A 15204-nucleotide genomic window follows, 5' to 3' on the forward strand; every position below is an offset into this window, starting at 1 on the left:
ATGAGTAGATCTCAGTTTACCGTGAGGTGATCTCAGTATACCGTGAGTAGATCTCAGTTTACCGTGAGTAGATCTCAGTTTACCGTGAGTAAATCTCAGTTTACCGTGAGTAGATCTCAGTTTACCGTGAATAGATCTCAGTTTACCGTGAGTAAATCTCAGTTTACCGTTAGGTGATCTCAGTTTACCGTGAGGTGATCTCAGTATACCGTGAGTAGATCTCAGTTTACCGTGAGTAAATCTCAGTTTACCGTGAGTAAATCTCAGTTTACCGTGAGTAAATCTCAGTTTACCGTGAGGTGATCTCAGTTTATAGTGAGTAAATCTCAGTTTACCGTGATGTGATCTCAGTTTACCGTGAGTAGATCTCAGTTTACCGTGATGTGATCTCAGTTTACCGTGAGTAAATCTCAGTTTACCGTGAGTAAATCTCAGTTTACCTTGAGTAGATCTCAGTTTACCGTGAGTAAATCTCAGTTTACCGTGAGGTGATCTCAGTATACCGTGAGTAAATCTCAGTTTACTGTGAGGTGATCTCAGTATACCGTGAGTAAATCTCAGTTTACTGTGAGGTGATCTCAGTATACCGTGAGTAAATCTCAGTTTACCGTGAGGTGATCTCAGTTTACCGTGAGGTGATCTCAGTATACCGTGAGTAAATCTCAGTTTACTTTGAGGTGATCTCAGTTTACAGTGAGTAGATCTCAGTTTACCGTGATGTGATCTCAGTTTACCGTGAGTAAATCTCAGTTTACCGTGAGTAGATCTCAGTTTACCGTGAGTAAATCTCAGTTTACCGTGAGGTGATCTCAGTATACCGTGAGTAAATCTCAGTTTACTGTGAGGTGATCTCAGTATACCGTGAGGTGATCTCAGTATACCGTGAGTAAATCTCAGTTTACTGTGAGGTAATCTCAGTGTACCGTGAGTAAATCTCAGTTTACCGTGAGGTGATATCAGTTTACCGTGAGGCGATCTCAGTGTACCGTGAGTAGATCTCAGTTTACTGTGAGTAGACCTCAGTTTACCGTGAGGCGATCTCAGTTTACCGTGAGTAGATCTCAGTTTACCGTGAGTAGATCTTATTTTACCGTGAGTAGATCTCAGTTTACCGTGAGTAGATCTCAGTTTACCGTGAGTAGATCTCAGTTTACCGTGAGGTGATCTCAGTTTACCGTGAGGTGATGTCAGTTTACCGTGAGTAGATCTCAGTTTACCGTGAGGTGATGTCAGTTTACCGTGAGTAAATCTCAGTTTACCGTGAGTAGATCTCAGTTTACCATGAGTAGATCTCAGTTTACTGTGAGTAAATCTCAGTTTACCGTGAGTAGATCTCAGTTTACCGTGAGTAGATCTCAGTTTACCGTGAGTAGATCTCAGTTTACCGTGAGTAGATCTCAGTTTACCGTGGGTAGATCTCAGTTTACCATGAGGTGATCTCAGTTTACCGTGAGGTGATCTCAGTTTACCGTGAGTAGATCTCAGTTTACCATGGTACACTGCATTACATATAAATAGTATCAACATGTTGAATTTAGTGATGGTGTCTGTCTATGAGCCAGATGTTTAACTGCAGTTCTGTGTTTCCCCCACATGGAGGCGCTGTTGTGCGGTTGCTTTCTGCCTGGGTATTGTGGTATACAGCCACCAAGATACAAAGGAGTGGTGAGTCCCCACACTGCTCAATGTCTGTGGGCTAATATTAAACCTGTTACACTTTAAACTAATACCCAAAACGTTTTACATTGGAGTTGAACCCCTGGAGTAGCACACCTGAGTCAAGGGCTTGATGATTAGTCGACCAGTTGAATCAGGTGTGCTGGTTCTGGAATAGTTTAGATCAACGGACCGGCTCCCTGATGAGAGGTTTGAAAGAGACTCTATAAAGCAGTGCTCCATGGTGCATGTGATCATATCCCTGTTTGTGTGTTGTTCCGCAGCATTACGTGGACGGTGGTTTCTCCAGTATCCAGCCGACCAACTCCTGCTCAATTGGCCACACCCTCACTGTGTCTCCATTCGCTGGTGAGACGGACATCTGCCCAAAGGACCCCGCCCCACTGTGTGACATCGTGGTGAGCGGAGCGTACCTCCACTGCAGTCTTGTCAACGGTTACCGGATGCTACACGCCATCTACCCCTACGACTGGGAGGTATAACCACAAAACAAACACAGCCCTCTACCTCTCCACCCAGCCCTCTACTTCTACCCCCTTCCCCTAGACCCCAAAGCAACCCCTAACCTCCTTCCCACAGGCCCCAAAACAACCCCTAACCTCCTTCCCATAGGCCCCAAAACAACCCCTAACCTCCTTCCCATAGGCCCCTAAACAACCCCTAACCTCCTTCCCATGGCATAACTTAATGTAGTGATGACTCCACCATATTGCCTCCACCTATCCCCACCTTTCAGATCTGCAGACTAGCAAATGATTAGCCTATCAGAAGGCCAGGTGGAGACATTACTTACAGTAAATGTCAGAGTGCTGTAAACATGATAGTTGATAACAGAAGGGGTGTTTGTGTCTATAACCTCTCCTCAGGCTCTGGACAAGGCCTACCACAGTGGATACAGAGATGGCCTTCACTTCCTACAAACCAGTGGTGGGTCATGATGTCATGTGATCTCAGTATAGATGAGTCTCTTTATGGTGGCAAGAGATGAAGTGCTAGTGACTCCTTATCCAATTGTTTTTTTTTTCTCTCTCTCTATTTCTCACTCACTCTCTGTATCTCTCTCTATCCCTGCATCCCCCCTCCCCACCCCACTAGACCTGGTCCTATGTCTGCCACTTCTTAACACACTATCAGAGCCTCACTTCTCACCTCCTCCTGATGGATGGACAGATCTGGAGACAGACCTGGAGGAGGAGGAGGAGGAGGAGGAGGAGGAGAAGCAGATAGAGAGGAGGCAGATGAAGAGATGGGAGCAAAAGGAGGATGATGATGAAGAGGAGGAGGAGGAGGAGGAGCAGATAGAGAGGAGGCAGATGAAGAGATGGGAGCAAAAGGAGGATGATGATGAAGAGGAGGAGGAGGAGGATGAAGAATGGGTGGATGAGGTGAATGTGTGGTCCTCCCAGACAGAGACCAGAGGCAGTCAGAGAAACTGTTATCTTGAAGGGGGAGATCTACCTTGGCATCTGGCAAGCCTGGAGCAGGCCATTTACCTAGCCCTGCCCACCTGGATAAACACAGGTGCCGTGCACACACACTCGCAACACACACACACACACACTCTCAGCATCATCAAGCAAATTAAATGCTGAAACCATCACCGCCACCTTTCTTGATCTAACACTTGCACGTGTCTTTTCTTACTCGCGCTGACTTTGCCACCATACATTTTTCCCGTAGGGAATTTTAAAAACACTTTAAATAAGGGCTGTGTTTCGTGGAGGCCACCCTGGCCTGAGGTTTTGATTACCATGTAAATCTCTCTACGACAAGGTGACTTTTATCAACATATTCGGCTCTATTTACTCTCAGATTCAAACATTTTAGTTAGCATCAAAGTAGACATCATGCAAAACTATAAATACTTGCAAGTTCCTGCACGTCATTTCTATCTGATACCATTACTACCAGGTATTGATCCTTCAGGTCATCTCTGATACCATTACTACCAGGTATTGATCCTGCAGGTCATCTCTGATACCTTTACTACCAGGTATTAATCCTGCAGGTCATCTCTGATACCTTTACTACCAGGTATTGATCCTACAGGTCATCTCTGATACCATTACTACCAGGTATTGATCCTGCAGGTCATCTCTGATACCTTTACTACCAGGTATTGATCCTGCAGGTCATCTCTGATACCTTTACTACCAGGTATTGATCCTACAGGTCATCTCTGATACCATTACTACCAGGTATTGATCCTACAGGTCATCTCTGATACCATTACTACCAGGTATTGATCCTGCAGGTCATCTCTGATACCATTACTACCAGGTATTGATCCTGCAGGTCATCTCTGATACCATTACTACCAGGTATTGATCCTGCAGGTCATCTCTGATACTATTACTACCAGGTATTGATCCTGCAGGTCATCTCTGATACCATTACTACCAGGTATTGATCCTGCAGGTCATCTCTGATACCTTTACTACCAGGTATTGATCCTGCAGGTCATCTCTGATACCTTTACTACCAGGTATTGATCCTGCAGGTCATCTCTGATACCTTTACTACCAGGTATTGATCCTGCAGGTCATCTCTGATACCTTTACTAACAGGTATTGATCCTGCCGGTCTCTATCTGACACCTTTACTGCCAGGTGTTGTGTCAATTTAAAACTTGCACAAGACAGTCCACAGAATATGCCTCGATTCAGCAGTCTCTTCCAGGCCATCATGGCATCTTTTTTTCTTGATGATAGCTACATTAGCAGCTATTCAGCATTACTTTTATACAGATAAAAGTCACCTTGTCCTAGAGAGATATACATGGTTATCAACATGTCACGCCAAGGTAAGCCTACACGAATCATAGCCCTTATACGTTTCTAAAATCCCCTTTGGGGAAACATGAATGGTGGGAAAACCATTGCAACCACTTCCTTTTTTTACGGCTAGGTTTTATGGGTATTATGACTCATACTCTGGTACTCTATGGAAGAAACTACCTAAACTACTGTAAGATGAACGCACTAACTGTCGCTCTGGATAAGAGCCTCTGATAAATGACTAAAATGTAAATGATTTGATTTTTACCTTGAGAACACTTAATAGACTGAGAGTGGCCAGGTATAAGGAAGTGTCATGTTATTACCAGCTGTGATTGGTGTTTCAGCGTTGCTATGCAACATCATGGAGTTGCTGTGGACTCATCCCCTACTCTGTGTGATGTCATACCTGCTCCTGCCCTTCACCGCGCTACTCAGCTTTCTGATTGAAAATACACACAGGTAAGACACATGCACACGCACACACTAGTGCTGAGCGATTAACCAACATCTCTGTTATTCGTTTTTTAAAGGGGCTTGTTTTCATCACATCAGAGGCATTTCTAGGACAGTGAGAAGTCAAAGCCCAGTCAGGTCAGGGCTTCGCTCTCTGAATGATACACCTTATGACAACTTCCGGTGTCTAAAGATACATGTCGTCCTGCTTTGTGGCATTTCGCGAAGGCTCTGTGTTCTACTGATCACACTATAAGGCTCTACTGATCACAATATAAGGCTATATGTTCAACTGATCACACTATAAGGCTCTGTGTTCTACTGATCACATTATGAGGCTCTATGTTCTACTGATCACACTATAAGGCTCTATGTTCTACTGATCAAACTATAAGGCTCTGTGTTCTACTGATCACACTATTAGGCTCTGTGTTCTACTGATCACACTATAAGGCTCTACTGATCACACTATAAGGCTCTATGTTCTACTGATCACACTATAAGGCTCTATGTTCTACTGATCACACTATAAGGCTCTACTGATCACACTATAAGGCTCTATGTTCTACTGATCACACTATAAGGCTCTATGTTCTACTGATCACACTATTAAGCTCTACTGATCACACTATAAGACTATGTTCTACTGATCACACTATAAGGCTCTATATTCTACTGATCACACTATAAGGCTCTACTGATCATACTATAAGGCTCTATGTTCTACTGATCACACTATAATGCTCTATGTTCTACTAATCACACTATAAGGCTCTATGTTCTACTGATCACACTATAAGGCTCTATGTTCTACTGATCACACTATAAGGCTCTATGTTCTACTGATCACACTATAAGGCTCTATGTTCTACTGATCACACTATAAGGCTCTATGTTCTACTGATCACACTATAAGGCTCTATGTTCTACTGATCACACTATAAGGCTCTACTGATCACACTATAAGGCTCTACTGATCACACTATAAGGCTCTATATTCTACTGATCACAGTAAGGCTCTATGTTCTACTGATCACACTATAAGGCTCTACTGATCACACTAAGGCTCTGTGTTCTACTGATCACACTATAAGGCTCTGTGTTCTACTGATCACACTATAAGGCTCTATGTTCTACTGATCACACTATAAGGCTCTATGTTCTACTGATCACACTATAAGGCTCTATGTGAGACTGATCACACTATAAGGCTCTACTGATCACACTATAAGGCTCTATATTCTACTGATCACACTATAAGGCTCTATATTCTACTGATCACACTATAAGGCTCTATGTTCTACTGATCACACTATAAGGCTCTACTGATCACACTAAGGCTCTGTGTTCTACTGATCACACTATAAGGCTCTGTGTTCTACTGATCACACTATAAGGCTCTATGTTCTACTGATCACACTATAAGGCTCTATGTTCTACTGATCACACTATAAGGCTCTATGTTCTACTGATCACACTATAAGGCTCTATGTTCTACTGATCACACTATAAGGCTCTATGTTCTACTGATCACACTATAAGGCTCTACTGATCATACTATAAGGCTCTACTGATCACACTATAAGGCTCTATGTTCTACTGATCACACTACGGCTATACGTTCTACTGATCACACTATTAGGCTCTATGTTCTACTGATCACACTATAAGGCTCTGTGTTCTACTGATCACACTATAAGGCTCTACTGATCACACTATAAGGCTATATGTTCTACTGATCACACTATAAGGCTATGTTCTACTGATCACACTATAAGGCTCTATGTTCTACTGATCACACTATAAGGCTCTATGCTCTACTGATCACACTATAAGGCTATATGTGAGACTGATCACACTATAAGGCTCTATGTGAGACTGAACACACTATAAGGCTCTATGTTATACTGATCACATTATAAGGCTCTGTGTCCTACTGATCACACTATAAGGCTCTATGTTCTACTGATCACACTATAAGGCTCTATGTTATACTGATCACACTATAAGGCTCTACTGATCACATTATAAGGCTCTATGTTCTACTGATCACACTATAAGGCTCTATGTTATACTGATCACACTATAAGGCTCTACTGATCACATTATAAGGCTCTATGTTCTACTGATCACACTATGAGGCTCTATGTTCTACTGATCACACTATAAGGCTCTGTGTTATACTGATCAACACTATAAGGCTCTACTGATCACACTATAAGGCTCTATGTTCTACTGATCACACTATAAGAATATATGCTCTACTGATCACACTATAAGGATATATGTGAGACTGATCACACTATAAGGCTCTATGTTATACTGATCACATTATAAGGCTCTGTGTCCTACTGATCACACTATAAGGCTCTATGTTCTACTGATCACACTATAAGGCTCTACTGATCACACTATAAGGCTCTATGTGAGACTGATCACACTATAAGGCTCTATGTGAGACTGATCACACTATAAGGCTCTATGTTCTACTGATCACATTATAAGGCTCTATGTTCTACTGATCACACTATACGGCTCTATGTTCTACTGATCAACACTATAAGGCTCTACTGATCACACTATAAGGCTCTATGTTATACTGATCAACACTATAAGGCTCTATGTTCTACTGATCACACTATAAGGCTCTACTGATCACACTAAGGCTCTGTGTTCTACTGATCACACTATAAGGCTCTATGTTCTACTGATCACACTATAAGGCTCTATGTTCTACTGATCACACTATAAGGCTCTACTGATCACACTATAAGGCTGTACTGATCACACTATAAGGCTCTATATTCTACTGATCACACTATAAGGCTCTATATTCTACTGATCACACTATAAGGCTCTATGTTCTACTGATCACACTATAAGGCTCTACTGATCACACTATAAGGCTGTACTGATCACACTATAAGGCTCTATATTCTACTGATCACACTATAAGGCTCTATGTTCTACTGATCACACCATAAGGCTCTATGTTCTACTGATCACACTATAAGGCTCTATGTTCTACTGATCACACTATACGGCTCTACTGATCACACTATAAGGCTCTACTGATCACACTATAAGGCTCTATATTCTACTGATCACACTATAAGGCTCTACTGATCACACTAAGGCTCTGTGTTCTACTGATCACACTATAAGGCTCTATGTTATACTGATCACACTATAAGGCTCTATGTTCTACTGATCACACTATAAGGCTCTACTGATCACACTAAGGCTCTGTGTTCTACTGATCACACTATAAGGCTCTGTTTTCTACTGATCACACTATAAGGCTCTATGTTCTACTGATCACACTATAAGGCTCTACTGATCACACTAAGGCTCTGTGTTCTACTGATCACACTATAAGGCTCTGTTTTCTACTGATCACACTATAAGGCTCTATGTTCTACTGATCACACTATAAGGCTCTATGTTCTACTGATCACAATATAAGGCTCTATGTTTTACTGATCACACTATAAGGCTCTATGTTCTACTGATCACACTATAAGGCTCTACTGATCACACTAAGGCTATGTGTTCTACTGATCACACTATAAGGCTCTGTGTTCTACTGATCACACTATAAGGCTCTACTGATCAAACTATAAGGCTCTACTGATCACACTATAAGGCTCTACTGATCACACTAAGGCTCTGTGTTCTACTGATCACACTATAAGGCTCTGTGTTCTACTGATCACACTATAAGGCTCTATGTTCTACTGATCACACTATAAGGCTCTATGTTCTACTGATCACACTATAAGGCTCTACTGATCACACTATAAGGATCTACTGATCACACTATCAAGCTCTATGTTCTACTGATCACACTATAAGGCTCTATGTTCTACTGATCACACCATAAGGCTCTACTGATGACACTATAAGGCTCTACTGATCACACTATAAGGCTCTATGTTCTACTGATCACACTAAGGCTATACGTTCTACTGATCACACTATTAGGCTCTATGTTCTACTGATCACACTATAAGGCTTTGTGTTCTACTGATCACACTATAAGGCTCTACTGATCACACTATAAGGCTCTACTGATCACACTATAAGGCTCTATGTTCTACTGATCACACTAAGGCTATATGTTCTACTGATCACACTATTAGGCTCTATGTTCTACTGATCACACTATAAGGCTCTGTGTTCTACTGATCACACTATAAGGCTCTACTGATCACACTATAAGGCTATATGTTCTACTGATCACACTAAGGCTATATGTTCTACTGATCACACTATAAGGCTCTATGTTCTACTGATCACACTATAAGGCTATATGTTCTACTGATCACACTATAAGGCTCTATGTTCTACTGATCACACTATAAGGCTCTATGTTCTACTGATCACACTATAAGGCTCTATGCTCTACTGATCACACTATAAGGCTATATGTGAGACTGATCACACTATAAGGCTCTATGTGAGACTGATCACACTATAAGGCTCTATGTTACACTGATCACATTATAAGGCTCTGTGTCCTACTGATCACACTATAAGGCTCTATGTTATACTGATCACACTATAAGGCTCTATGTTCTACTGATCACACTATAAGGCTCTATGTTATACTGATCACACTATAAGGCTCTACTGATCACATTATAAGGCTCTATGTTCTACTGATCACACTATAAGGCTATATGTTATACTGATCACACTATAAGGCTCTACTGATCACATTATAAGGCTATATGTTCTACTGATCACACTATAAGGCTCTATGTTATACTGATCACACTATAAGGCTCTATGTTCTACTGATCACACTATAAGGCTCTATGTTCTACTGATCACACTATAAGGCTCTGTGTTATACTGATCAACACTATAAGGCTCTACTGATCACACTATAAGGCTCTATGTTCTACTGATCACACTGTAAGAATCTATGCTCTACTGATCACACTATAAGGCTCTGTGTTATACTGATCAACACTATAAGGCTCTACTGATCACACTATAAAGCTCTATGTTATACTGATCTACACTATAAGGCTCTACTGATCACACTATAAGGCTCTATGTTATACTGATCACACTATAAGGCTCTATGTTCTACTGATCACACTATAAGGCTCTATGTTCTACTGATCACACTATAAGGCTCTGTGTTATACTGATCAACACTATAAGGCTCTACTGATCACACTATAAGGCTCTATGTTCTACTGATCACACTATAAGGCTCTATGTTCTACTGATCACACTATAAGGCTCTGTGTTATACTGATCAACACTATAAGGCTCTACTGATCACACTATAAGGCTCTATGTTATACTGATCTACACTATAAGGCTCTACTGATCACACTATAAGACTCTGTTCTACTGATCACACTATAAGGCTCTATATGAGACTGATCACACTATAAGGCTCTACTGATCACACTATAAGACTCTATATTCTACTGATCACACTATAAGACTCTATGTTATACTGATCACACTATAAGGCTCTATGTTCTACTGATCACACTATAAGGCTCTATGTTCTACTGATCACACTATAAGGCTCTGTGTTATACTGATCAACACTATAAGGCTCTACTGATCACACTATAAGGCTCTATGTTCTACTGATCACACTATAAGAATCTATGCTCTACTGATCACACTATAAGGCTATATGTTAGACTGATCACACTATAAGGCTCTATGTTATACTGATCACATTATAAGGCTCTGTGTCCTACTGATCACACTATAAGGCTCTATGTTCTACTGATCACACTATAAGGCTCTACTGATCACACTATAAGGCTCTATGTGAGACTGATCACACTATAAGGCTCTATGTTCTACTGATCACATTATAAGGCTCTATGTTCTACTGATCACACTATAAGGCTCTATGTTATACTGATCAACACTATAAGGCTCTACTGATCACACTATAAGGCTCTATGTTATACTGATCAACACTATAAGGCTCTACTGATCACACTATAAGACTCTGTTCTAATGATCACACTATAAGGCTCTATGTTATACTGATCAACACTATAAGGCTCTACTGATCACACTATAAGGCTCTATGTTATACTGATCAACACTATAAGGCTCTACTGATCACACTATAAGACTCTGTTCTACTGATCACACTATAAGGCTCTATGTTATACTGATCAACACTATAAGGCTCTACTGATCACACTATAAGACTATGTTCTACTGATCACACTATAAGGCTCTATGTTATACTGATCAACACTATAAGGCTCTACTGATCACACTATAAGACTCTGTTCTACTGATCACACTATAAGGCTCTATGTTATACTGATCAACACTCTAAGGCTCTACTGATCACACTATAAGACTCTATATTCTACTGATCACACTATAAGACTCTATGTTATACTGATCACACTATAAGGCTCTTTGTTATACTGATCAACACTATAAGGCTCTACTGATCACACTATAAGGCTCTATGTTATACTGATCAACACTATAAGGCTCTACTGATCACACTATAAGACTATGTTATACTGATCAACACTATAAGGCTCTACTGATCACACTATAAGGCTCTATGTTCTACTGATCGCACTATAAGAATCTATGCTCTAATGATCACACTATAAGGCTATATGTGAGACTGATCACACTATAAGGCTCTATGTGAGACTGATCACACTATAAGGCTCTATGTTATACTGATCACATTATAAGGCTCTGTGTCCTACTGATCACACTATAAGGCTCTATGTTCTACTGATCACACTATAAGGCTCTACTGATCACACTATAAGGCTCTATGTTCTACTGATCACACTATAAGGCTCTATGTGAGACTGATCACACTATAAGGCTCTATGTTCTACTGATCAACACTATAAGGCTCTACTGATCACACTATAAGGCTCTATGTTATACTGATCAACACTATAAGGCTCTACTGATCACACTATAAGACTCTGTTCTACTGATCACACTATAAGGCTCTATGTTATACTGATCACACTATAAGGCTCTATGTTCTACTGGTCACACTATAAGGCTCTATGTTCTACTGATCACACTATAAGGCTCTATGTTCTACTGATCACACTATAAGGCTCTATGTTCTACTGATCACACTATAAGGCTCTACTGATCACACTATAAGGCTCTATATTCTACTGATCACACTATAAGGCTCTATATTCTACTGATCACACTATAAGGCTCTATGTTATACTGATCACACTATAAGGCTCTACTGATCACATTATAAGGCTCTATGTTCTACTGATCACACTATAAGGCTATATGTTATACTGATCACACTATAAGGCTCTACTGATCACATTATAAGGCTATATGTTCTACTGATCACACTATAAGGCTCTATGTTACACTGATCACACTATAAGGCTCTATGTTCTACTGATCACACTATAAGGCTCTATGTTCTACTGATCACACTATAAGGCTCTGTGTTATACTGATCAACACTATAAGGCTCTACTGATCACACTATAAGGCTCTATGTTCTACTGATCACACTGTAAGAATCTATGCTCTACTGATCACACTATAAGGCTCTGTGTTATACTGATCAACACTATAAGGCTCTACTGATCACACTATAAAGCTCTATGTTATACTGATCTACACTATAAGGCTCTACTGATCACACTATAAGGCTCTATGTTATACTGATCACACTATAAGGCTCTATGTTCTACTGATCACACTATAAGGCTCTATGTTCTACTGATCACACTATAAGGCTCTGTGTTATACTGATCAACACTATAAGGCTCTACTGATCACACTATAAGGCTCTATGTTCTACTGATCACACTATAAGGCTCTATGTTCTACTGATCACACTATAAGGCTCTGTGTTATACTGATCAACACTATAAGGCTCTACTGATCACACTATAAGGCTCTATGTTATACTGATCTACACTATAAGGCTCTACTGATCACACTATAAGACTCTGTTCTACTGATCACACTATAAGGCTCTATGTGAGACTGATCACACTATAAGGCTCTACTGATCACACTATAAGACTCTATATTCTACTGATCACACTATAAGACTCTATGTTATACTGATCACACTATAAGGCTCTATGTTCTACTGATCACACTATAAGGCTCTATGTTCTACTGATCACACTATAAGGCTCTGTGTTATACTGATCAACACTATAAGGCTCTACTGATCACACTATAAGGCTCTATGTTCTACTGATCACACTATAAGAATCTATGCTCTACTGATCACACTATAAGGCTATATGTTAGACTGATCACACTATAAGGCTCTATGTTATACTGATCACATTATAAGGCTCTGTGTCCTACTGATCACACTATAAGGCTCTATGTTCTACTGATCACACTATAAGGCTCTACTGATCACACTATAAGGCTCTATGTGAGACTGATCACACTATAAGGCTCTATGTTCTACTGATCACATTATAAGGCTCTATGTTCTACTGATCACACTATAAGGCTCTATGTTATACTGATCAACACTATAAGGCTCTACTGATCACACTATAAGGCTCTATGTTATACTGATCAACACTATAAGGCTCTACTGATCACACTATAAGACTCTGTTCTACTGATCACACTATAAGGCTCTATGTTATACTGATCAACACTATAAGGCTCTACTGATCACACTATAAGGCTCTATGTTATACTGATCAACACTATAAGGCTCTACTGATCACACTATAAGACTCTGTTCTACTGATCACACTATAAGGCTCTATGTTATACTGATCAACACTATAAGGCTCTACTGATCACACTATAAGACTATGTTCTACTGATCACACTATAAGGCTCTATGTTATACTGATCAACACTATAAGGCTCTACTGATCACACTATAAGACTCTGTTCTACTGATCACACTATAAGGCTCTATGTTATACTGATCAACACTATAACGCTCTACTGATCACACTATAAGACTCTATATTCTACTGATCACACTATAAGACTCTATGTTATACTGATCACACTATAAGGCTCTTTGTTATACTGATCAACACTATAAGGCTCTACTGATCACACTATAAGGCTCTATGTTATACTGATCAACACTATAAGGCTCTACTGATCACACTATAAGACTATGTTATACTGATCAACACTATAAGGCTCTACTGATCACACTATAAGGCTCTATGTTCTACTGATCGCACTATAAGAATCTATGCTCTACTGATCACACTATAAGGCTATATGTGAGACTGATCACACTATAAGGCTCTATGTGAGACTGATCACACTATAAGGCTCTATGTTATACTGATCACATTATAAGGCTCTGTGTCCTACTGATCACACTATAAGGCTCTATGTTCTACTGATCACACTATAAGGCTCTACTGATCACACTATAAGGCTCTATGTTATACTGATCACATTATAAGGCTCTGTGTCCTACTGATCACACTATAAGGCTCTATGTTCTACTGATCACACTATAAGGCTCTACTGATCACACTATAAGGCTCTACTGATCACACTATCAAGCTCTATGTTCTACTGATCACACTATAAGGCTCTATGTTCTACTGATCACACTATAAGGCTCTACTGATCACACTATAAGGCTCTACTGATCACACTATAAGGCTCTATGTTCTACTGATCACACTACGGCTATACGTTCTACTGATCACACTATTAGGCTCTATGTTCTACTGATCACACTATAAGGCTCTGTTCTACTGATCACACTATAAGGCTCTACTGATCACACTATAAGGCTATATGTTCTACTGATCACACTAAGGCTATATGTTCTACTGATCACACTATAAGGCTCTATGTTCTACTGATCACACTATAAGGCTCTGTGTTCTACTGATCACACTATAAGGCTATATGTTCTACTGATCACACTATAAGGCTCTACTGATCACACTATAAGGCTCTATGTTCTACTGATCACACTATAAGGCTCTATGCTCTACTGATCACACTATAAGGCTATATGTGAGACTGATCACACTATAAGGCTCTATGTGAGACTGATCACACTATAAGGCTCTATGTTATACTGATCACATTATAAGGCTCTGTGTCCTACTGATCACACTATAAGGCTCTATGTTATACTGATCACACTATAAGGCTCTATGTTCTACTGATCACACTATAAGGCTCTATGTTATACTGATCACACTATAAGGCTCTACTGATCACATTATAAGGCTCTATGTTCTACTGATCACACTATAAGGCTCTATGTTCTACTGATCACACTATAAGGCTCTATGTT

The 15204-nt window shown here is 40.1% G+C and overlaps 1 protein-coding gene across 1 annotated transcript in view; it reads left to right on the plus strand.

The window, feature by feature from the left end:
* The window catches only part of pnpla1 (patatin-like phospholipase domain containing 1), a 44305-nt gene that overhangs the window by 3924 nt on the left and 25177 nt on the right, over positions 1-15204 (plus strand). The window contains exons 3-7 of the mRNA XM_090185587.1: positions 1600-1665; positions 1941-2153; positions 2544-2604; positions 2773-3198; positions 4802-4916. Coding sequence (XP_090041713.1) covers positions 1600-1665; positions 1941-2153; positions 2544-2604; positions 2773-3198; positions 4802-4916 — 881 coding nt within the window. The remainder of the gene's footprint in view (positions 1-1599; positions 1666-1940; positions 2154-2543; positions 2605-2772; positions 3199-4801; positions 4917-15204) is intronic.

The sequence above is a fragment of the Oncorhynchus mykiss genome, chromosome 9 (genome assembly GCF_057628025.1).
Source record: "Oncorhynchus mykiss isolate SJ-2025 chromosome 9, ASM5762802v1, whole genome shotgun sequence".
NCBI classification, from domain to species: domain Eukaryota; kingdom Metazoa; phylum Chordata; class Actinopteri; order Salmoniformes; family Salmonidae; genus Oncorhynchus; species Oncorhynchus mykiss.